The sequence below is a fragment of the Delphinus delphis genome, chromosome 16 (assembly GCF_949987515.2).
Source record: "Delphinus delphis chromosome 16, mDelDel1.2, whole genome shotgun sequence".
Classification (NCBI taxonomy): Eukaryota; Metazoa; Chordata; class Mammalia; order Artiodactyla; family Delphinidae; genus Delphinus; species Delphinus delphis.
In genome coordinates, this window is record NC_082698.1 from 64100654 (window position 1) to 64126992 (window position 26339).

Sequence of the window (26339 nt, forward strand, 5' to 3'; positions counted from 1 at the left end):
GAAGAAACCAGGGTAAATGGGAGTCAATGTGGACAAGGCCAAGCAAAGTAAAGTAGGGCTTGAATCTGAACTAAGTTTGTCTTGCCTTTCTGCCTATTCTTTTCACGACTTCCCTTCTTTTCCTACCCCTAGTGGGTACTTGTTTTGCAAAGTACTATCTTTGGTGCCTTATCTCCCTCTACTCAGCCTTGGGAGAGCTCTTCTACTCTCATGGTTTAAGGCATAACACGGATGCATAGTTACCATATCTTGTTTTTTCTTCTGAGCTCCAGGATTCTGAATTTCTAGCTCCCCCTTGTTTTTCTAAGCCACAAATAGAATGGAGTCTAATAAGGCCTTTAGATATAGGTTCTTAAGGCACCTGGGAAAACCAAAAATCATTAAATGGGACGCAGTTCAGGAGTGCCTGTGTCAGGGAACCAAACTCTGAGTTGGAAAGTAAAGTGGAATTAAGTGGTTAACTGAAAACAGAAAAAAAATATTAGTTATCTGTATATTCTAAAATGTGTGGGTGATAGGTAAGAAGGATAAGCAAATTACTTGCAAAACAGACTTTTCTGTTTCCTCCTGGATGCTTATCTTATAAGTTAATTTGAGAAATAATTTTAAGTATTGCTTTTATATTATAGAGAATACATCAGTTTAGAAAATTGAAGTTACAAAATTTTATGAAAGAATCAATAACAGTTGAGATGTTATACTTTATTTCCAAATGTAAAATATAAGTTTTAATGGCTACCATTAGTTACTATATGAGGAAAGAAACTGCCATATTCAGGTATTAAAAATAATTTTATAGAGTGAAGAACCCCAAACTTGCTTTCATTATAAGGAATAGAATTCTCTTTTAAAGAAGCTATAATTTCCTATTTTGAATCACAACTGAGGAAGAGAATGATTATTTCTTTTCTCTTTGGAAAATTTAATACTTTCGTATAAAGGATATGTCATTAGTGGCAAGCCTAGGAACATGAGAAGAGAGATCACTCTGAGCCTTTAGATCTGTTTTATTTTTGCCATAGTTAACAGTAGACTTGATGTTTGTGATAATAGCTTTCGAGAAGTGTGGAAAATTTTTATCTTTGGTCAAGATAAATTTGTGGTAGTTAATGATGTTAGCTAATTAGATAGTAAGATCTTTATTTTTAGAGTAAATCAGGCAAATCAATGTTCATGCTTTTCCAAACTGAAGTGGGTGTTAAGTTGTAAAATAAAGAATTTGCAGCTTGTATGAGGACTTTGTTAGTCATAACATTTCATGCTCATGAGAAATAATGCAGTGGTAACAGGAAACATGTCTTCTAATATTACCTTATAGCTCCTAATATATAATCGACAGCCAATATTAAACAGGGCAATTAGAAAATATTAAACAGTTTACAAATGTCATATATAAACTTTGAAGATAAATTAATTATTTTGTTTAATAGGGCAGTTTTATTTTTTGGAATTTGTTTTTGGATTTTCTGATGGGGCTTAGAATCTTTATGTAGAGTTTTTGTTGTTTGCTTTTTTGTCCCAGAAGATCTAGGGTTGTGCAAAGTCATTGTGATGATTGAACCTAATTCTGATGCATGTGATTGAGTTGATAGAGGAAGAAATAATGGTAGACTTTGTCACAGATGAGAAATATTAAACACTAATATGGGCTCTATAAGTCAAATTTATATGGGCAAATAAAATGGGATATTTCTAAACACATTTAATAGGGAAAGTTGAAATGGTGTGCCCCAGTTCCTAGTTCAAGTATAGAAAGAAATGTCATTGGACTCAATACTGTGGCCTTTCAGAATCAGATGATACCCTCTGCTGGCTAAATGTGGGATTGCGTTTAAAAATGAATGGCTGGAAAGGAACTGCATTTCCAGAGAGACACATCAAGAGGGCTTGAAAATGGGCACTCCAAAGGAATTCATGACAGACCTTCCTTGCCATATGTCAGCACCCCTGATGAACAAAATAGTCCAAGAGAATCCCCAACCAGACCCTTTTGTCTACATGGATGATTCCAGCATGAACTTCGAGGTTGATTCACAGATACCATCTGGTCCCACAAAATGGAAGAAGCCTCACGATTGCACCTCATTCACACACACACAGCATGAAGAGTTGAAGGTTCTGTTTAGCTGTAACATGTTTCCAGATAAAAACCTCCAGAGAGAACTTGCTTTAAAACTCAGCCTACCAGAATGAACAGTAAAGATTTGGTTCAGGAATTGGCGGTTCAAAAAGAGGAAGCAGCAACAGCGACAAGAGCAGCAGTCGGTCCTTCCAGCCAAGAATGTGCCCACAGCATCAACCAGTCCTCATTCTTTTCTCCCTGCAGTTTCAGATTCTTATAGCTCCCACTTACCTCAGCCCTTAGACCCTTTCCATTGGGCAGGGGACTATCATCACTGAGATTGCTACAAGTGATGTCCAAATGCAAGATCCTCAATTGGAGAGGCTAGTGGCCTCAGTTCCTGCTTTGTACTCTGATGCCTATGACATAGCACAAATCATGGAACTGTACAGTTTTCCTGATGAGGATGAGATAGCCAGTTCTTCTTTCCACTCTCTGTATTAGTATCTCTCACCGACAAGGCCCAGTTAGAATAGAGTTCCTCTCTTAGCATCTTTGCTGATCCAGCTGTAGGTTTATCTCCTGGGCAAACCTGCTTCAGTATGACAAACTGGAGCTTTGCAGCCTACAGTCTGAGAGACAGCCTGGAATTCCAGAACCCCTCCAGTATGGTACACTTTGGATGTCTCTGATCAAAGTACTAATATATATCAGACAGTAGAGAAAAAGGATCTTCTTGCATCTTGTACATGCTCTTGCCTTTGTCTGCTTTCAACCCAAATATCTGGCTCAGTGTTGCTTTGATTTCCATGGAAATGTTGTAAAAACTAGGAGTTTCCTGCAAGTATAGCTCAGTACTACAGAATCATCCCCACAACTCTCCCTGGAGAGGCCTTCCTAGTCCCTTCGATGGCCAATGAGACTCCAAAATTCCCTCTTCCCAAAACTATCTTTGACTTTTTAAAAGGTCAGTAGCCTTTAGGGGTCATCCACTTTTAATGGCAGCAGGTTTATAAACTTACATTTCCAACAAACTTGACAGTTAAGCTAATTTTCCAGCTATATGATTAATGAACAAAATTAATGGCGCCTCTCAAAACCAATAATAAAGAAACACATAATAAAATAAGTACCTCTCAATGAAAAATATAAAGTATCTAGGAATTAACTAAGAAAATTAAGGCCTCTGTACTGAAAAGTTTAAAACTTAATAATGGACATTGGAAATGTTTTCAATAAAAGACATTTGAAGCCATAAAATAATCAATTTAACAGGGTTAAAGTCATATGAAGCATGTTCTCCAAACACAATGGAATGAAAATAGGAATCAATAGTAGAAGAAAATTCAGGACATTCACAAATATATGGATATTAAAAAGCACACTCCTAAATAACCAATAGATAAAGAAGAAATCAGAAGGAAAATTAGGAAATATGCAAAGATGAGTGAAAACAAAAACACAATATTACCAAAACTTACGGGATGAGGCTAAATCAGTGCTTGCAAAGAAATCTATAGCTGCAAAAGCCTATATTTAAAGAATAAGATCTCAAATCAACCTTTTTTTAAGTAGGAGGGAAGCTGGCATAGTTATATTAATATCTATCCAATTAAACTTTAAGGCAAAACATTTTGTTGGAAGTAAAAGTATATTAGACAAGGGTAAAGGGAGCAATTAACCTGAAAGATACAATAATTCATTGTATACATTTAACATATTCCCAAAATATATGAAGTAAAAATTAACAAAACTCTTGGGGAAACTTAACAAATATATAGTCATAATAGATGATTTTATCCATAGGTCAAATGAATAAAAATTTTGTATGGGTATAGATTTTAACTGTACAGTTAATAGGCTTGATTTAATGAAAGTATATAGATTTCTGCATTCAACTGGTAGAGAACACACATTCTTTTCAAGTGCGTAATGACTACATATTAGACCGTGAAGCAAATCTTAACAAACTCAATAACATACAAACAGCATTCTTTGATCATAAGGCAATTTAATTAGAAGAAACTCCTACCTCTCCCTCAATTTAGAAAGTAAAAAGAACATTTCTAAGCAATTAATCAAGATGGGAGAAATTATGTGAATAATCTGGTAGCATACATTATATAATAACAATAACTGGATCAGCATTCACTGGGGGAAAGTATTAGAGATAGTGGCAGTAGCAGGTTTGAATGTCCTGTTACCCATCACATTCTGGGTCATCACAGAGGGATCTTGCAGGGCAAGACTGCAGACCTAGGGTAGAGACATTGGCCCTTAGGTTGTGAGGTTTTTTGCTTATTGGTTTGTTTTAAAAATTACTTTTGATTTTTTTAATAGTCTTATTTTTTAGAGCAGTTTTCATTTCACAGCAAAAGGAGCAGAAGGTACAGAGATTTCCCATATAGCCCCTGCTCCCACATACACCCAGCATCCCCCACTATCAACAACCCACACCAGAGTGGTCCATTTGTTATAGCAGATGAACCTACACTGATACATCTTTATCCCCTGAAGTCCATAGTTTACATTAGAGTTTGCTCTCAGTGTTGTACATTATACGAATTTTGACAAATACGTAATTGTCATGTATTCACCATTGTAGTATCATATGGGAGAGTTTCACTGCCCTAAAAATCCTCTGTGCTCCACCTATTCATCCCTCCCTCTCCCCTAATCTCTGGCAACCACTGATCCTTGTCTCCATAGTTTTGCTTTCAACTCAATAACTTTTCACCCTAAGAAACTAGAAAAAGAAGAGCAAAATAAATCCAAAGCAAGGAGAAGTAAGGAAGTAAAGGCTAAAGTGGAAATAAATGAAATAGACAATAGAAAAGCAATAGAGCAAACCAATGAAATCCAAGCAAGCTAGATTGAGAAGAAGAAGAAGAAGAAGAAAAAGAGGGAGAAGAAGAAGAGGAAGAAGATGAAGAAGAAGGGGAGGAGAAGGGGAAGGGGGAGGGGGGAGAGGAGGGGGAAGAGGAAGAAGAATCGAATTACTAGAATCAGAAATGGATGTAACTACCAACCTTACAGAAATAAAAAGCATTATAAATAAATATTATGAATATTATGAAAAAATGAATGGCTTTTTTTTGTTTTAAAAATAGGGCTGATGGGGCTTCCCTGGTGGTGCAGTGGTTGAGAGTCTGCCTGCTAATGCAGGGGACACGGGTTCGAGCCCGTGGTCTGGGAGGATCCCACATGCCGCGGAGCAACTGGGCCCGTGAGCCACAACTGGGCCTGTGAGCCTGCGCATCTGGAGCCTGTGCTCCACAGCAAGAGAGGCCACGATAGTGAGAGGCCCGCACACCGCGATGAAGAGTGGCCTCCGCTTGCCGCAACTGGAGAAAGCCCTCGCACAGAAGCGAAGACCCAACACATTACAGCAAATCAATAACAGAATTCCATGTAGATATTAAAAAAAAAATAGGGCTGATTGTTGTATAAAAGGATTGAACAGTGCAGAGTATCGTAAGATAATATAGGAAAAATTATAAATGTGAAGAATGAAGCCAATGTATCACTTAAATATTTTCCAAGTGAAACTAATATGGAAATACCCATAATTGAAATTTCCTAACCCAATGATCTATTTTTAAACAATGGAAGTAGGTCACAGGGAGGAAACACAGCAGGGGCAAAATATATAGATCTCCTGCCCCATCTTCAATAAGAGATTTGAATAATCCAAGCTACTTAAATTACTTTTATTAGTTAAATTACTGTTGTAAGAGTGATTGGCAAATATCTAGAGGTGAGATAAGAACTGCTTTTCTCTGGGTACCCTGACCTAATTTCTGTTAAAAATAATTGGAATAGTCTTAAGTAATTTAGAAGTTTGATAGGTACAGGGAAGTATCATTTAGCATGTTTGTTTTTAATTTTTTCTTTCTATATTTTAAATTCTTAAAGTCTGTTTGGAATTTACAGTGTTTGGGGCACATAATGACATGAAAGTTATGTTTAAAAGCTTGAATTGGACAATATGTTATTATTTCATTGCAAACTTGAAAAATATAATTTCAATCTGATTCTACTGTTTAATGTTGCCTTTCACTGGTATGTTGCTTTAAGAGCACCCATCCCCCTTTCCTGTTTGAGCCACTGTGTCCTGTCAGTCATCCTGAAATACACTAGGGTGCTTGTCAGGCTGTTTGCTTACAAATGCATCATAAGCCAAATTGTGAGCCATAATAGTGGCACTGAATTTCTAAACACAAGAACTTGCTTAGACAGTTGGTTTAGTATCTGTATATGGGCAATACTCTGTCCTGCAGTAGGTGAGTGAAGTGTCAAACTTTTTAAAATCAAACTTTGCTATAAGGCAAATCCTAATTATAGATAATGTGTTACTTGGCTGGATAACTTTGGGGGAAATTAAAGGACATTATTTCTATAAAATGGGATGAATAGAAACTACTATGTTGTGCATTTATTACTTTTATAACTAATTTTTCTTTTAACAACACTAAACTCTAAATTACTTTATGAAAGTTCCAATTTTATATATACTTTTCCAAGTAGATTAGCAGGCATTTCAGTTTTAAATAAAAATGTGATTCTCTTACATACTTTTTCTTTCACGTCAATTGAGGCAGACTCAGTTGAGCAGAGGCTCAGTTCTGGTATTTGAAGTATTTATTAGTGGCTTTAAAAATAGCGCCGAAACGAATTCTTGTGTGCCAATGCCCAAGCTATAGTAGTTTTATATCAAAGCACTTAAAAATTCCTTCTCTGTAGCTGAGCTATTACTATTCGAGTAACTGTATACAAGACACTGGAAGCTTTACATTCTTTAGACACAAAAGTTATGCAGCAAGCAGGTTCTTTGTGCAAACAATTTAATTTCTATTATGGGCCTCTAAACTTAAATTGTGCGTGGATACTTTTCCTGTATTTTTCTGTATGCAGCCTTAATATTTTTAAAAAGAAAATTAATAAAACCAAAAAATAGGAACTTGTGATTTTGATACTTGTATGTTTAATATGGTAGAGAATAGTTAAGAGGCTGCAAGTAGTTAAAGTTTTAAGGCTTTATCTAGGGTAAATGAGAAGAGATTGCTTTTGCAGATATATGGAATGATTATTTATTTATTCCTTACCTTGTTCTAGAAAGGATTTAAGGTGACTTACAAGGCTATGTGAAATTCAAAAAAGGATAAAAGTGGAGTGAAAGTAGAAAGAAAAATACGTATGAGATATAAAACAGAGCCAGGAATAAGGCTGAGCTGCAGCAGTTCTTGACTATGGTTTTATGACACTGGTGTATGATGGATTGATGGGAGACAAAATATAGGATTATATATAGAAATCTTGTGGGGGAATTTCATGCAAACTAGCTATCTCCCTTACCAAGGGTGGCAGTCCAGAGTGGGAGAGGTATGTTGGACAGTGAATATTAAATATACTTTAAATGTCACTCGTGTTTTAGTGGGAAAAAAAGTGGAGAACTGCTGCCCTTTTAACCCACATGCTGATTTATATAGGCATAAGTGTGGCTTTAAGTTTTCTAGGAGCAGAATAAAATTTGGTCTGTTACTAAATTCAGAAGAATGATTAAAGAGGCATAGTTTTTTGGAAACAAGAAGTTATTTAAATAAGGTCATATATGTACACATTAGAACAGACATGATCAAGCCCATGTTTAGAATATATCTGGCAATTTTGTATGAATCTATGAATCTAGTCCTGGTATTTTAAAATTTTTCTGAATAGGTTATTTGCTACTTTCCTTCCTTTCACTCAATTTGGTTATAAATTTAATTTGAATTTCAACTTCTGTTCGATCACAATTAACTGGATCAATCTAACTTGGAAAAAAGTTGTTGGGTAGGAGGAAGGAATTCAGAGGCAGGACTTCTTAATGTACTTTGATCTTCAAATACTCAAAAACCAACTACTGTGTTGAAGACGCTGGACTCGGTGTCGCACACCCTGCTAAAACTGGCTTGTATAAGTGAACAAAGTTAGAAACTCACTGGTTTCACCCAACAGTATTGAAAAGGGACAAAAGTGTAGCAGTTAAAGTTTTGCTAAGGATCTTCAGTGATATTTTCAGATATTAAATTAACATGATGAGTCAGGGCCAATCATTTGGCTCTGATTTTTTAAATATTCCGTTAACAATAAAATCAATAAGAAATGATTATCTTTTAAAAAAAGCACTACAAAAACAAAGCAAATACTCAAAGGTTTTATTTTTGTAGTTTTGTAAACACATATGCAGGTTGACTTAGAGTTCTTGCCAGAAAAAATTATCAATCGGATAGATAACACATCAGCTGCATGGGATGAGATTGTGGATAACCTGGACACACATATCTGAAACCTGGGAAGCAGATATTCTTTAGAAGCTAAGTAGGATTTAGGCACCAAATAAACTGAGTGATGTACCAGAGTGGTCAAGGACGCTTAAGAAAAACAAATTAGCTTTCGAAAGCATTAGTTCAGAGATCCTAGTGAGAGATCCATTCAAAGAGCTTATAGAGCCAATGGATATCAGTAGAAATCTGTAATTATATAGTAAATGAAGTAATTGAGAAATATTTTTTGTGTCACTGGTAAGAGATAAACAGAAAAGAGTTTTTAAAAGTCAGATTTATTAAGGAAAAATTTATATGCATTAAATTCACTCTTTATAAGTTTACAGTTTGATGATTTCTGACAGTTATACACAATCATATAATCACCACCATAAACAAATAGAACATTTCTATTTGAGTCAATCCAAAGTTTCCTTGTGCCATCTGCAGTTATCTTCTCCCTTAACCCTCAGTCACTGACAACTACTGATCTGTTTCCTGTGCCTATATTTTTGCCCTTTCAAGAATGTCATATAAGTGGCACCATGCAGTGTGTAATTTTGTCTGACTCTATCAGTTAGCATAATGCTTTTGTGAGATATTCATGTTGATGCCTGTATCTGTTGTTCATTTTTTTCTTGCATAACATGTGACAGTATGATGGTATCATAAATTGTTTATTTACCTGTTGATGGAAATTTGAGTTGTTTTCAGTTTCTGACTCTTGTGAATAAGGCCCCCATAAACATTTGCATATAGGTCTCTAGGTGGACATATACTTTCATTTCTCTTGGGTAAATGTCTAAGGAGTGGAATTGCTAGGTCATAGGCTGGGTGCATGTTTAACTTTATAAGAAATTTCCGAGCTGTTTTATAAAGTGGCTGTACCAGTTTTCATTTTCACTAGCAAATGTGTGAGATATCCATTTGCTTCTCATCTTTGCTAGCTCTAGTATTGGCAGTCTTTTTAATTTTAGCCATTACAGTAGGTGTGTAGCAGTATGTATTGTGACCTTAAATTTGCGTTTCTCTAGTGACTTATGATGTGCATTTTTCATGCGCTTATATGTCATCTTCTTGGTGAAGTGTCTTTTCAAATATTTTGCCCATTTAAAAAACTGAATTTTTTAAAAAAGATTTTGATTTTTAAGTATTATTTATATTTTCTGGTTACAAGTCCTTTTTCATATATGGGTTTTAAAAATGCTTCATCCCGGGCTTCCCTGGTGGCGCACTGGTTGAGAGTCCGCCTGCCGATGCAGGAGACACGGGTTCGTGCCTCGGTCCGGGAAGATCCCACATGCCGCGGAGCGACTAGGCCCGTGAGCCATGGCCGCTGAGCCTGCGCGTCCCGCAACGGGAGAGGCCCGCGTACCACCAAAAAAAAAATGCTTCATCCCATCCTTCAGCTGTGGTTTGACATTTCACTTTCTTTTCTTTTCTTTTTTTTTAAATATTTATTTGGCTGCATGGGGTCTTAGTTGAGGGATCTTCGTTGTGGCATGTGGGACCTCTCATTGCGGAGTGCGGGCTCTTCCTTGCAGCGCATGGACTCCTCTGTAGTTGTGGCGCGCGGGCTCAGTTGACCCGCGGCATGTGGGATCTTAGTTCCCCAACCAGGGATCGAACCCGCATCCCCTGCATTGGAAGGTTGATTTTTAACCACTGGACCACCAGGGAAGTCCCTGCCATTTCATTTTCTTAACATTGTCTTTCAGAGAGCAGCAATGTTAAATTTTGTTGAAGCAGTTTATTGATTTTTTTTTCTTTTATGGATCATGCTTTGGATGTATCTGAGAAACCTTTGCCTAACCCAAGGTAACAAAACTTTTCTCCTATGTTTTCACTGAGAAATTTAATAGCTTTAGATCTTATCTTTAGCTCTATGATCCATTTCAAGTAAATGTTTGTATATGGTGTGAGGAAAGGGTCAAGGTTCCTGTTTTATGAGTGGCTGTTCAATGATTTCAGCACCCTTTGTTGAAAAGACTACCTTTTTTCCATTGAGTTACCTTGACACCTTTATTGAAAATCAATTGTCCATTTAATATTATGTCTAATACACGAGTCTGGGTTATCTCACTTTTGGTAATGTTAAAATTGATCACTGCATTCATGCTCTGTAAGCCTGATTCTCATAGTTCCCTATTAATCAGTCAGTTAATGATTTTAGCCTTCATATTGGTAATTATTGTATAGCCTATTATTTTTTAAGGGGTTGTAAATGGTGACTTTATCATTCTATAATTCTTTATTAGTTTTATCAGTTGGGATCATGCTATAAAGTACTCTTCCCTTACTATTTCATTAGTCAAAAGTATAGTTCATACCAGAAAATCAGGAAAATATTGATTATTTCCCATTGTTTATCAATTTTCAGAAAAAGAGGATGGTGTTCTAGCAACTTTGGAAGGTGACCAATGAGGTTTTTTTTTTTTTAATTTTTATATGTGGGACATATTTCAGAATACTGTAATTTTTTATTCTTTTGATGCTCAAATTTCCCCATTTTTGGCCATTGAGAACCCCTTTAAATTGTTTACTAAGCATTTTGACAAAACCCAAGTGAGCCTTGATTTCTAGCACAAGAAGATGTTCTAGGCTCATTTTGTACATTTCCTGCACTAGATCTTCAATCAGCCTTTCCACCGAGGAGCCTAAGTCTTTTTAGTGGAAAATAGTATTTAGGGAACATAATCTGTGCACCAGGTTGCCATTGTTGCCCAATTAAAAAATTTTTTTTTGTGAACATAGCTAGGAAATAGATTGTGTTTTAGGAAGGGAAAAATATATAATCAGATCATACTGATATTTCCAACTCAAAATAAGATTATAGGGCTTAATTTAAAATTTTTGATTTTATATTTGTATATTTTTTCTTATTTATTTATTTATATCGAAGTATAGTTGACTTACAGTATTATATTAGTTTCAGGTGTACAACATAGTGATTCAAAAAATTTTTTTAAAATATTTATTTATTTGGCTGTGCCAAGTCTTCGTTGCCGCACACAGGATCTTCATTGTGGCATGAAGGGTCTTTAGTTGCAACATGCAGGATCTTTAGCTGCGGTGTGCAAACTCTTAGTTGTGGCATGTGGGATCTAGTTCCCTGACCAGGGATCAAACCCAGGCCCCCTGTACTGGGAGCATGGAGTGTTAGCCACTGGACCACCAGGGAAGTCCCTCAGATTTTTTATAGATTATACTCCATTTGTAGTTATTATGAAATATTGGCTATATTCCCTGTGCTGTACAATATATCTTGTAGCCCATTTATTTTATACCTAGTAGTTTGTAGCTCTTAATTTCCCATCCCTATCTTGCCCTTCCCCTGTTCCCACTGGTAACCACTAGTTTGTTCTCTGTATCTGTGGGTCTCTTTCTTTTTTGTTATAGTCACTAATTTGTTTTAATTTTTTGATTCCACATGTAAATGATAACATACAATATTTGTCCTTCTCTGACTTATTTCACTAAGCATAGTGCCCTCTAAGTCCATCCATGTTGTTGCAAATGGCAAAATTTCATTCTTTTTTTATGGCTGAGTAGTATTCCATTGTATTTATATACCACATCTTCTTTATCCATTCATCTGTTGATGAACACCTAGGTTGCTTCCATACCTTGCAATTGTAAATAATTCTGCTATGAACTTTGGGGTACATGTATCCTTTCGGATTAGTGTTTTCGTTTTCTTTGGATATATACCCAGGAGTGGAATTGCTGGATCATATGGTAGTTTTATTTTTAGTGTTTTGAGGAAACTCCATACTGTTTCCCACAGTGGCTGCACCAGTTTTACATTCCCATCAACAGTGTACAAAGGTTCCCTTTCTCTACATCCTCGCCAACATTTGTTATTTATGTTCTTTTTGATGGTAGCCATTCTGACAGGTGTTGGGTGATATCTCACTGTAGTCTTAATTTGCATTTCTCGGGTGATTAGTGATGTTGAGCATCTTTCATGTGCCTGTTGGCCATCTGTATCTCCTTTTTCTCTTATGCTGGAAATCTTATTTCCTAATAGTATGAATATAATTATTTATTTGCTCTAGCCTAATGTGTGTGTATACACATGTATGTATACATATATAATAAGAATATATATATCACACATATATAATAAGAATACTAAGTGTAGTTTAAAATTACTTTGACATTCTTTTTGTCCTGGAGGATATCCCTCTAGGATTAGAGTAAAAATACTGTTTGTTTGTTTGTTTTTTAACTTAAAAAATTTTTTTAAAAACTTTATTTTTTATTGAAGTATAGTTGTGTACAATATTATATAAGTTTCAGGTGGTTCATAATTTTTGTAATTCACAGTTTTTAAAGGTTATACTCCATTTATAGTTATAAAATATTGCTTTTATTCCCCGTGTTGTACAATATATCCTTAAAGCTTATTTAAAAAATACTGTGTTTTGAAGTTCCTTGAAATTATTTCTGAGTGTTTATGAAGCTAATGTGAAGCTAATGTGAAATATAGTTAAGGTTTTTTTTTTTGTTTACTTCTGATTTTTCAGAATTGATTTATGAGTTAATTGCTTTTTACTTACGTAAAACATTTACGTGGCTCCAACATCAAAACTCTAAAACTAGGTATATTCAGAGAAGTCTAGCATTCATCTCTGTCTCCCCTGCTCTGTTCTTTCCCTCGTCCTGAGGACAACAATTTTAATTTGTTTTCGGTTTATCCTTCAGGTTTTTTTTTTTTTTTTCTGGTTGTTATTCTTGTTGTTTTACTCAGCCATAAAAAGAAACGAAATTGAGTTATTTGTAGTGAGGTTGATGGACCTAGAGTCTGTCATACAGAGTGAAGTAAGTCAGAAAGAGGAAAACAAATACCGTATGCTAACGCATATATATGGAATCTAAAAAAAAAAATGGTACTGACGAACCTAGTTGCAGGGCAGGAATAAATACGCAGACGTAGAGAATGGACTTGAGGACATGGTTAGGGGAGGGGGAAGATGGGGTGAAGTGAGAGTAGCATCTACATATATACACTACCAAATGTAAAATAGATAGCTAGTGGGAAGCAGCAGCAGGGAGATCAGCTCGGTGCTTTGCGATGACCTAGAGGGGTGGGATAGGGAGGGTGGGAGGGAGGGGATATGGGGATATATGTATGCATATGGCTGATTCACTTTGTTGTACAACAGAAACTAACACAGTATTGTGAAGCAATTATGCTCCAATAAAGATGTATTAAAAAAAAAAAGAAAGTATAAGCAAGAATGCAAGCCTTTTTGCAGTCACAGCTTTCTTGTGTAAAGGTAGTATAACTCCTCTGTTTCCTTCATTAATCCTTATTCATATACATTTTTTGGTTCCTCTCCTTTCTTCTTTCTCTCTCTTTCTCTCTTTTTTTTTTTTTTGGCACTTTTTATGTAGTGTTCCCATTACTGATATTTGTGTACCACCAGACATTTACTGAACAGTGTAGGGAGGATCAGGCTTGGGCGGGAGTGAGTTGAGGTTGTTGGCAATTTTTACTTTCTTACCAAAGTTGTTATTTTTTTGCTCCTAGGAACATTTTCCTTTCATTGTTTGGTGCTCCAAAACTCAGTGTGCTTCATGGTAAAGTCCTATAAGTCACAGACTGTTAGCACTGTGAGCTGATGATTTAACGTCCCTTCTTTCCTTGACTCTACTTGACCTCTAGCAGTTCCCCTGGCTACCTGGGCTTAGTCACAGACAGAAATGGCATGTCATCGTGCTAATCCTGACTTCTCACTTTTGTGATTCTACAATATCAAACTGGGTCTTTCAAATAGGGATATCCCCTTTGATTACTGGACCTATCCATGCCCTACATCTTAATTCTCTAATCAAAGGACGCTTGGACAGGAATTTCAGGGTCGTGGCACTTTTAGAGAAAATTATTTCCTGTTGAGGTGTGTATAGACTTTCACTTTCCTTTTTAAAAAAATAGTCAAGATTTCATTTTATTTCTTTATTCGTAATTTGGGGTAATGCCAAGTTTCCTTGAAGGTGGAGGAAATTTTGATTTTGAGTTTTTCTGTATTCCATTAGTTTTGATGGAAGTAAGTGACATAAACATGTATTTATTCTACCATATTTTATAGTAAATCCTAGGAGATGATGGTGATTCTCTTAGAGTTCTGTATAGTATACAGAGTAAAGCATTGCTTACTTCTACCATGAGTGTGTATGTGCTTGTGTGTGTGTGTGTGGATCTGGGGGCTCTGAAGCTCAGGTGAGAGGTCTGGACTGTTGAATCAGAGGCTGTAAGTTGAACTGAAACTCTAGGATGAGATTGTTCTGAAAGAACAATATAGTGTGGAGCAGACACTAGCATGTAAGGGATGGATCCTGGGGTTTAGACCCCTAGTTAACAGGAGTTAGTAGATAAGGAGGAGCTAGTAAAAGATACTGGGAAAGAATGACAGAAGGGTAGAAAGCGGTATTTTGAAGCCAGAGGAGAAAGTCTTTTGTTTACTATAGAAAGAATACTTAGCATGTGGGATGAGAAATGGTTAAATAGGGTTAATAGGTATATAGCTAGAGTTCCTGGAGAAAATTTTGAAAACTAGTGGTAAAATAGTGAACTTGGACAGTTAGATTGAAGATTCTGGCAGATTTAAAACCTCTCTTCAGAGAATATGGAAGAATGGAAAACCAGGAGTCAGAGAAGCAGCTGAAGTTCTCAAAACAGTTATATACTATTGGTTTCCCCCAGTATATTAATAGATTTGTAGAAAAATGAATGTAGTGTTTTCAAAGACTTTGGTTTTATTTTCGCTATTATGATAAGCAGGCTCTTATTTATTTCTAGGTAATCAGAGAACAAAGAAGAAATGGGAATTTTTTTGCTTCAAATTGAGGTTGACAAGAATTCTACTTCTTTCACTATTTTCTGTTTTGTTCTCTGCTTTTCAAAAATACCAGACCTTAGGAGAATTCACATATATTTGAGCTGTCTTATAATATTATGGAGTGGAACTGACCCATAGGCCCACTGGACTTGCAGCAACAAAAGCTACTGTCACTTTCAAGGTGTATATGAAGGGCATGTTACTTCTGCCCTGGTTGCTTAAACTTGATGCTTATAGCTGAAGGTTATTCTTGTTGTGGGTGATTCAATGAAAGCTTCTCTGAGCTTTCACACGCTAGATTATCTTCTTCTTAGACTTCAATTGGACTAATTTAGTTGTTTGGCTTTTTAAATAACAGGTGGGTAACATTTATGCTGGGCTTATATGAGATAGGATCTCAGTTCTGGTATAATTTTATATGGTACAAAATGTCCTTAAATTGAAAGGCATTGCTACACAGAATAACCATGGGGCATTTTTGTCCTTTCTTCATACCTGCAATTTTGAAAATGTGTGCCATTGTGAAAGGCAGGGTGAGCTTTTAGTGTGAACTGGCATTTCATAAAATAACATAAAAGGTGTGTTATCAGAAGAGGGGTAATAAGGTCATCTTATAAAATTCTTATATACAATGTTACTTTTCAGTTAAATCAGAAATTGAATTACAACGTTTTGCTTTATTTTGGAGGGCCATTAGACTTGACCAGCCATTCACTACAAGAAGGATATAAGACCTAAATATAAGTAGAATCTGATGTTTTCCTTTGTTTTATTTCATATTAGTTAAGTCAGTCTTTTGGATTTTTTGTTTGTTTTCTGACGTTTTTTTGCAGCTGTCATTTAGGTTGTGTGTGGGGAAACAAGTTTTATTTTGGTTACTATGAACAGAGGAAGCAAACGTTTTAATTTAATTTGAGTCTTCTCATAAAGAATCTATAAAACTCATAATTTTGGGGGGAGGAGCTCAATTTGATTATTTTTCAAAAAACATCAGTAAGATGACTATCCAAAAGTTGTTAAAAAGAACTTCAAATGCTTCCAAGAAGTTTTTGAAAGTTTGAATTTCACATGCTAAAGATATTTACTTTTTATTATGAAATGTAACTTTTTTTATCGTGTTGAAACCCAGAATTCTTGGAAGTTAAGGAAATAAAAAGTTCAGAGTCTTGGGGATCTGGACATGTAGTGCATTTAACAATTGTAGCCCTAACTTTAGTGCATACCTTTTATGTATCACTCTGGAATTACTTTCAAAGGGCTCAAGATCCTTTATGAGGCTGTTATGCATTAGGAATTTTTTTTTAAAGAGTATTTAGGCATGTTGCATTTCTAATTAATGCACATGTAGGAAATATGCCTTAGATTTTGAAGTCAAGAGATCCAATGAAATGAGTCACCAGAGGGAAGCTCTGTTTTAAGCCCTTTAGTTATGGGAACTAAGAGTGAAAGCATTCTTGCATTCTTGAATAATAATTACAAGCTCTATAGATGAAAGAGATATGTTTAACCTAAATGTAGACAAGTAGATTCCGCTTTCCTGTTGAAAAGGGGGTAATAATATCAACTAATATTTGTTCAGCCCTTAGTAGGTGTCTGAAGCATGGGTCAAGTTATGACTTTTATATGGATTTTTAATTTTAATCTTCAAGATCCTTTTGAAGAGGGTACTCTTATTATTCTCATTTTACAGATGATAAAATTGATGTTTAGGGAGGTTTACTAGCTTGTCTAAAGTCACCAGTGAGCAAGGAACACAGCCTAGATTCTCACCCAGGCAGTCCAACTTCAAAGCCAGTGCTCTTAATTACTGAGATCCAATGGTGATGAAATGTAGGAGAATTTAGGAATCTTTATAAAGCAGACAATGGGAGTAGGGGAGCAGCAGTTTGTCTCACACTGGCTGCTGCATATTGCCCTGCTGAGGGGCTTAGAGGAGCTGAAATCTAGCCCTCCCTCTGCTGGACAAACTGGGGGCCTTCCTGCTAATACCTACTGGGCTATGTTTACCCTTTTTCTAACTGGTCTGCCAGAAGAGCCATATTTTACTAGTTCAATCAAAGGCAAATTTTTAAAAAGTTAATTAATTAGGCTATGCTGGGTCTTAGTTGCGGCACATGGGATCTTTAGTTGCGGCACATGGGATCTTTAGTTGTGGCATGTGAACTCTTATTGTGTCATGAGAACTCTTATTGTGGCATGTAGGATCTAGTTCCCTGACCAGGGGTTGCTGCATTGGGAGTGCAGAGTCTTAGCCACTGGACCACCAGGGAAGTCCCTCAAAGGCTAATCTTAATTCTATAAACCTCTGAGTACCACTGCCTATATTTCCGCTGACTCACAGTAGTCCTTTCACTCTGACCTGTCTCTTCCTGTTTACTTCCTCCTTGGTTGTCTCATTCCATCCACCTTTATGTTGACAACTCTGAAATTTGTATTTTCATCCCAGACTTCTCTCCCAAACTCTGCTCTCATATATCCAACTGCCTACTTAACATCTTCGCTTGGATGTCTAATATGCATCTCAAATTTATCATGTCCCAAACTGGGCTCTTCATATTCCTGTTCCTTCTCTGCAGCAATCTCTACCTCAGGTACTGGCCACTCCATCCTTCCAGTTGCTTCAGACAAAAAACTTAAAGATATCTTGCGTTCTTTTTATCCTGTGTTCAATATGTCAGGAATTCCTATTGGCTCACAATATATCTACAATCTGACCACTTCTGTACACTTCTGCTGCCACCACCCAGGTCATCAATATGAATTTTGTTGTGTTTTTGAGTATTTAAATTGTTTATATACTTATTTATTTTCTCATGAATGTAATGTTGAATGATCACAAAAATAATTTTAATAAAACAGTAAAGAAATATACATATACTCTTGCATGGAAACCTATAAACTTAAGGAAAAAATAATAACAGAGAGCATTTGAATGAGGGGAAAAAAGAGAGGAAAAGAGAAGTAATTTTGTTATAGAAGCTTGGAAGTCTTCTCCTAAAAGTGGAAGAACTGATGACTTTTTACCCTACCTCTGTGTCAACTGCATGTCTTAGAAGATTGAGGAAACAATGAAAGAGCAAATCTGACCAAAAAAAGAAAGAACTTGGTGATATGGAGTTCTAGAAAGTTTGGGCAGGCTGATCCTTAACATTTGTAGTGAGCAGATTGAAAGTATAAAATGGAGGCCTGCATACCATACTTACATATGTAAAAGCTACAAGTCAAGCTAACAAGCTACTAAAGTAGGTTCTATCCTCCTATCTTTCTACCTTGAGAAATATACCTTCAAAATGACCTGGAAGGATAGATCTGTATTTAGAATTCTTGTACTCTTTGAAATTTCTTGTTAGAATGAGGTGGTGGATGGGGAGCTCACCCCTGACCTTGATGGTCAGCTTCCTTTTCTTTCCACTTGTGGCTCTGTCTTGCACTTGAGAGGCCTTGGGTACATGCAAGTGGACAGCCCAGCTTGCATGTCCAAGCTCCATACATACTCATCAGCAAACAGCTGCCTCTTGGCTACCTCTCAGGTGTAAGGATGGGCATGTTGTAATTCACTCTTGGAAGGATGGATTGCAGGAAGAGGCTGGCATAGGTACTGGAAGTAGGCTTGGGCTGATTGAGCAGAGAGTTGGGGGTACTGGATATCCTGAGTGTGTCAGAAAGGGTACATATGGGTTCTGGGAGGACACATCACCTTGGTCTCATGTACTCTTCCAAAGCATGATTGAATGTGTGTCCCCCATGACCTCTCAGAGTTAACTGCATTTAAAAATGAAATGCTTGTTAACTAAATGAATTTAAAATTGCTGTAAGCTCAATTTAAAGCAAGGAATAAAGTGGAGTAAAGAAAATTCAGGCATTATGGGCAAAGACAACTTGGGGAGACGGGAAGGATCCACATGGGTACTTTGTTCTGCCTTAAGGACTATCCCTAGAGACCTCTATTACTGCTGTCAAGAGATTTGTTTTCCTCCCTTTGATTCTGAAAACTAGGATTTTAATCTAGTCTGCCTGTCTCCCAACCTGTACCTTTCCTACTTTATGAAGTCTCTGTTGGATAGAAGTTGAAAAGTGGCAGATTTCAACTCAACGTAAGGAAGAACTTTATAAAAGTAATCACTGGCATCTAATGGTATAGTGAGCATCTCATTTCTATTCATCCAAGCCCAGTACATTGTTGAAATGAAGGACACTGTAGGAGGTGTCCTTGAATTGTTTGGGAGGTACTTTCTAACTCTTAAAATTTTGTGGATTATAAAATGCAAACGCCTTGGGGTATAATATCCACACCCTAGTAGAATTTTTGTTTTGGATTCACATTGTGTTATTGCTACAAGAGGTCTAACAATTTGTCGGACTTTGACCTTGCTTTGACTTCATTTGCAAAATTCTACAGTTTTCTGCCTATTATTACCTTGATCTCCAAATCAATTTCCTGAGTTGACTAGAAAATATTTTGATACTATACACAAAGTGATTAATATGTATTAGTGTTTTTAATAGTATAGTCAATTTTGGAGTATATAGTTGTATTTAAATGCTTTAAATTATTAGATTTGTCATAATTGTTTCCTTTGAAACTTTCAGCATAATTATCTTTGTTTTTAATATCAAACTTTGCTGAAGACACATGAAAGAATTATAAATATTATGAGTATATTTGATTATAAGCATATTTGAAATTCACTATTTTGACTATGTACAAATTTCTATGGTAAGTCACTGGGAACAGTCTTTGGCAGATTCCTATTATTCTCAAGAATACTTCACACATCCATTTTTGCAGTAAGAGAATCATGGAGTGTAGCCATGTGGCATATATTGGGTTGGCCAAAAAGTGCCTTTGGTTTTTAAGTAAAAATAAAAACACGTTTTTCATTTTCACCAAGAACTTTATTGAACAACATATTCACCCTTTTGTTCTACTACCTTCTGCCATTTTTTAGGCAACTTCATAATTCCGTCTTCCCAAAACTTTTAATCTTTTTGAGCAAAGAACTGTTCCAGGTGCCTTTTATAATCTTCCAGGGAATTGAAATTTTTTCCATTAAGAGAATTTTGTAAAGACCGAAATAAATGGAAATCTGAAGGTGCAATGTCTGGTGAATACAGCAGATGAATCAGAACTTCCCAGCCAAGCTGTAACAGTTTTTGCCTTGTCGTCAAAGAAGCATGCAGTCTTGCGTTATCCTGATGGAAGATTATGAGCTTTCTGTTGACTAATTCTGGACGCTTTTCATCATGTGCTGTTTTCTATTGGTCTACTTGGGAGCAGTACTTGTTGGAATTAATTGTTTGGTTTTCCAGAAGGAGCTCATAATAGAAGACTACCTTCCAATCCCACCATATACACAACATCACCTTCTTTGGATGAAGACCAGCCTTTGGTGTGGTTGGTGGTGGTTCATTTCGCTTGCTCCACGATCTCTTCCATTCCACATTATTGTACAGTATCCACTTTTTCATTACTGGTCACAATTTCTTTAAAAAACGGAACATTTTCATTACGTTTAAGTAGAGAATTGCATGAGGAAAAATGGTCAAGAAGGTTTTTTTTGCTTAACTTATGTGGAACCCAAACATCAAAGCAATGAACATAACCAAGCTGGTGCAAATGATTTTCAGCACTTGATTTGGATATTTTGAGTATGTTGGCTGTCTCCCATGTGGTATAACATTGATTGTTCTCAGTTAATGTCTCTATTTTATCGCTGTCATCTTCAACTGGTCTGCCCGGCCATGGAGCATCGTACAGCAAGAAATCTGCAGCACGAAACCTCACAAACCACTTTTGACATGTTTGATCATTCACAGCACCTTCTCCATACACTGCACAAATCTTTTTTTTTTGCATTTCGGTTGTGTTTTTACTTTTCTTGAAATAATAAAGCATAACATGCTGAAAATGTTGCCTTTTTTCTTCCATCTTCAATATTAAAATGGCTACACAAAAATTCCTCAATTTTGATGTCTTTTTTAAATGCACGCTGATACGACGGCTGTCACATACAATCTAACAAAATTGTTTTGAATGAAGTTAAAGACAACTAAGTGCTACTAGAGCCATCTTATGGAAAAAAACCGAACAAACCTTTTGGCCAGCCCAATATTTGGAGAGCAGTAAGACTTCTAGGTTCTATAGTATTTGTCTCTATTTAAAAAAATTGTTATTACTAATCTAAGAATTAGATTACATTAAGATAAGATCCAAGAAGGAAGAGTTTTTGTTATAGGGTGGTTCTGTTTGTGCATCTCTCTCTGCACATGTATCAGATATGTGGTGTGGAAAGGCCTTGGTGAAGCACTGATCTTTTCAGTTACATGTACACAAAGACATCATTATTATCTTTGGTTATATACAGTAACACATTTATGGATCCAGGGGAAGGGTCCAGTGAGTGGGAGAGGTTGAAGAGCAAAGATATGCTGATTTTATGGAACTAGACCAGTGGGAGTGGAGAAAGGGTTGGAGGAGAATGGGGGTAGACTCTCAGGGGAAGAAGTTGGGAGGGAACATGGGCCCTACCCTGAGATTCTGATTTCCCTTAGAGGTTGGAGGCATAGGTATAGGAAAAAGAACAATCATCTTTCCTAGAATCACTGAGAGTGAGAGGAGTCTTAAAAGGACTGATTCTGGATAAAAGAGACACCATGAAAATGTGTCCTCATTCATTCATTCATTCTTTCACTCATTCATCTATCCATCCATAGTCCATTCATAGAATCAACCAGTCAACTAAAAACAAAACAATTATCTGCCCTTATATCTAAAATAATAAATAGAGAAACTAAAGTAAAAGTAATGCATTCTAATTCTTTTTTTGTTTTAGTTTCAATGAGTATTGTAGGGAATATCAAGATATTTTCTAGGGGCAGATTCTTATGTTCTCTTAGCCTGCAAGTATAGGAAACTTTGAAAGAAAATAGGTAACAGTTAAATGGAAAGATTTGTGCATTGATAGTAACACACATTCCTGTAGACTCTAAGTTTATTTTTAATAGGCTAAGTTATATATAGGATAGATGTGCTTCTTACTGTTTATCTCCGTGAGCCTTCAGTAAATACTTGCTGGGTGATTATTGACTGTGAACAAGTTAATACAAATCTGTGGGCTTAGTGATTTGGGTAATAGTCTTCACGGCGGATGTGTTACTTTGGATATGTTATGAAATTCCACATATGGTCATTTGATATATATATGTATTCTTATGCGAAAATCTCACTGCATCGACTTTTAAGATTAATGTTCATGTCTTAAAGAATGGCTTGCAATTTTTTTCTTATTTTGTCTTGCTCAAATATCAATGCCTTCTCAGATTTGTCATTTTATAATAACAATGCCAATTTATATTAGTTTTTTTTCTGTACAGGAAAGTAAATTGCCCCAAACTTTCTTCTCCAAATCAAAACCCTCAAACAGTTCCCCAGACAAATAGAGACATAGCACCTGTAGAGACGTAGCACCTGTCTTCCAAATTCCTATCTGATTCCTCATCTGAGTTGTCATTAACAATAGGCAAAATATGGGCTCTGGCTGTCTCAGTGCTATGAGTTCATGGAAGTCAAAGCACTTGCTTGCTGTAAGATATGTCTCACCAACTCAGCCATTCTTTTTCACTTAAGACTCCTGATCAAATGCAAAGTCACCTTGGCTGGTTATTATTTCAGTCATGAACATACTAGCGTAGATTAATTTGTCAGAGGACCTAAGCCCAGAAGCATGACCTCAGAGAACAGTTGGGGAATATCTTGTTTCTCTGTAGGTGGACTTGGCACCCTGGTCCTCTGAGGGCTACAACTGATAGCAGGAGGAGGTGCTTGAATACTAATCTCATGTACACTATGATTTTCATTAGTGCTTTCCTTTAGAAGGTATTTTTCTTTATTAATAAGTGTCTTTTTGTTTTTGTGCCCAGGCAGTCATGTCAGCTGAAACACCAATCACACTGAATGTCAATCCTCAGGATCTGCAGGTCCAGACATTCACCGTAGAGAAGCTGCTGGAGCCTCTCATAATCCAGGTATTAATACCATGGAAATTACAACATGTAGTAACTGAAAAAGAACTAAAAACATAGGAAAAATAGATAATGAACTAAGGAAAGATTTGATTTTTGTAGAATGAATATGTTATCTAAAATTGTCCTTCAAAATGTTTTTAAAGTGTACAAAAGTATGTACTTAGTAATAGTAATGATAAAATTCTGAAAGCTCCTCCCCAGATTCTCTTTTAAAAGCAACAGAAGTAATAATATGCGTATGAAATTTTCAAAGTAACTTTATGTAAATTATCTTGTTTGATAGTCATGAAAACTGAGTGAGGCAGGCAGCATGATTAAAACCATCCTTGTTACATAGATGAGGAAACAGCCTAGAGAATTTCAGTAACTTGCCCCAAAGTACATGGTGGCTCATTTGTCAAATAGGAAATTATTTTTGAAATACCAAAATGTATGAGAAAAGCAGAGATTTAAGGCATTCTGTGATAAAGTCTTTCATAAAGTAAATAATTCCTTGATAATATGCATAATGATTCTCTGACTTATTTATTACGTAAGCCCAGAGTTTATTCATTGGCTTTTCTTAAAGCAGAGCTTTAAGAAACTTATACTATAATATAGATTTAAATTTCTTGTTTTTAACCCAAAATTTGCGAGGAAACCTCCCTTTAGGCCACCTTACGTCATACATCCTAAGACAAATTGTCCCTTTTTCTAAGGCCTTGAAGTACTCAAGGGTTTCTTAAGTGAGAATCAATAGTGACCTTACCTCTGATAATTTAAAAATCTGCTTGTATTCTTTCTGAGGTGGATGGTGGGGAGGGGAGTAGCTCTGAGAATAGGCTTTGTACACTTTTTTACTTAGCACAGTCGATATCTCCTACTGGAAAGACAATTCAAAACAAGTGCCTCACTGATGATAGCTTAGTCATGAACTTTGGCATCTAAAAGGCACTAATATCTGGTATGAAATTGATATTAGATGATTCTGAGACTCCACTGAAGTCCCTATCTTAGCTACCCACAGAATGGTCTCATGTTAAAAAGAAACAAACAAACATGTTCATTGTTTTTCTAATAGAGTTCACTAAAAAAATAGGAAAAGCAAAACAAAACAAAACAAAAACCCAATGAAAAAGCAGAAAATAAAAAAATACAATTTTAACAGTAAGAGGTAAACATTAATATTGTGATGCATGTACTTCCAGTACAGTAAAATAATGGGTGATTTTTGTTATCTTCTTAGTACTTTATAATATTAAAGAATGTAGATATATCTTAAATATATAAAGCATATATATATGTACAAGGTGGAGATGGTACTGTATATATAGCTTTTATCTCATTATAGCTTTTATCTCATTCTTATATTTAAAATATTTTAATAATTTCCTCATTCTTTGTAAGAATGAGATTTAACAAAACTGCTGTTTAATTATCCTTTATATGGCTGCACCATAGTTTTTTAAAGTAGCCTCTCGTTTTTGGACATTTAGGTTGCTTCAGTTTTTTACCATTATAAATAATGCTCTTCTGAACATCTTCGTACATAAATTTTTGTCATCCGTTCAAATTGTTTCCTTAGGATTAGTTACTAAATGTAAAAGTAAGTGGCCAAGATAAGAGAATTCTTATGCTTTTTCATATATATTACCAAGTGTTTTGGAGAAGGTTTTTTTTTGTTTGTTTGTTTTAATTAAATTTTTTTTCTTATTACTCATTACTCATCCATTTTATACACATCAGTGTATACATGTCAATCCCAATCTCCCAATTCATCACACCACACCCCTTGCTGCTATCCCGCCTTGGTGTCCATGTGTTTTTTCTCTACTTCTGTTTCTCAATTTCTGCTCTGAAAACCGGTTCATCTGTACCATTTTCTAGGTTTCACATATATGCGTTAATATACGGTATTTGTTTTTGTCTTTCTGACTGTATGACAGTCTCTAGATGCATCCACATCTCTACAAATGACCCAATTTCGTTCCTTTTTATGGCTGAGTAATATTCCATTGTATATATGTACCACATCTTCTTTATGCATTCGTCTGTCGATGGGCATTTAGGTTGCTTCCATGTCCTGGCTATTGTAAATAGTGCTGCAATGAACATTGCAGTACATGACTCTTTTTGAATTATGGTTTTCTCAGGGTATATGCCCAGTAGTGGGATTGCTGGATTATATGGTAATTCTATTTTTAGTTCTTTAAGGAACCTCCATACCGTTCTCCATAGTGGCTGTATCAATTTACGTTCTCACCAACAGTGCAAGAGGGTTCCCTTTTCTCCACACCCTCTCCAGCATTTGTTGTTTGTAGATTTTCTGATGATGCCCATTCTGACTGGTGTGAGATGATAGCTCATTGTAGTTTTGATTTGCATTTCTCTAATGATTAATGATGTTGAGCATTCTTTCATGTGTTTGTTGGCAGTCTGTATGGCTTCTTTGGAGAAATGTGTATTTAGGTCTTCTGCCCATTTTTGGATTGGGTTGTTTGTTTTTTTAATATTGAGCTGCATGAGCTGTTTATATATTTTGGAGATTAACCCTTTGTCTGATGATTCATTTGCAAATATTTTCTCCCATTCTGAGGGTTTTCTTTTTGTCTTGTTTATGGTTTCCTTTGCTGTGCAAAAGCTTTGAAGTTTCATTAGGTCCCCTTTGTTTATTTTTGTTTTTATTTCTATTGTTCTAGGAGGTGGATCAAAAAAGATCTTGCTGTGATTTATGTCAGAGTGTTCTGCCTACGTTTTCCTCTAAGAGTTTTATAGTGTCCAGTCTTACATTTAGGTCTCTAATCCATTTTGTTTATTTTTGTGTATGGTGTTAGGGAGTGTTCTAATTTCATTCTTTTACATGTACCTGTCCAGTTTCCCCAGCACCACTTATTGAAGAGACTGTCTTTTCTCCATTGTATATCCTTGCCTCCTTTGTCATACATTAGTTGACCATATGTGTGTGGGTTTATCTCTGGGCTTTCTATCCTGTTCCATTGATCTATATTTCTGTTTTTGTGCCAGTACCATATTTTCTTGATTACTGTTGCTTTGTAGTGGAGTCTGAAGACAGGGAGTCTGATTCCTCCAGTGATGTTTTTTTCTCTCCAGACTGCTTTGGCT

At 35.9% G+C, this 26339-nt stretch overlaps 1 protein-coding gene and 1 pseudogene across 1 annotated transcript in view; both read left to right on the forward strand.

Moving 5' to 3' along the window:
• CTNNA3 (catenin alpha 3) overlaps positions 1 to 26339 on the forward strand; it is a 1614209-nt gene that overhangs the window by 21962 nt on the left and 1565908 nt on the right. The window contains exon 2 of the mRNA XM_060034928.1: positions 23133 to 23237. Coding sequence (XP_059890911.1) covers positions 23139 to 23237 — 99 coding nt within the window. The 5' untranslated portion in view covers positions 23133 to 23138. The remainder of the gene's footprint in view (positions 1 to 23132; positions 23238 to 26339) is intronic.
• On the forward strand, positions 1894 to 2593 carry LOC132439211 (arginine-fifty homeobox-like; annotated as a pseudogene).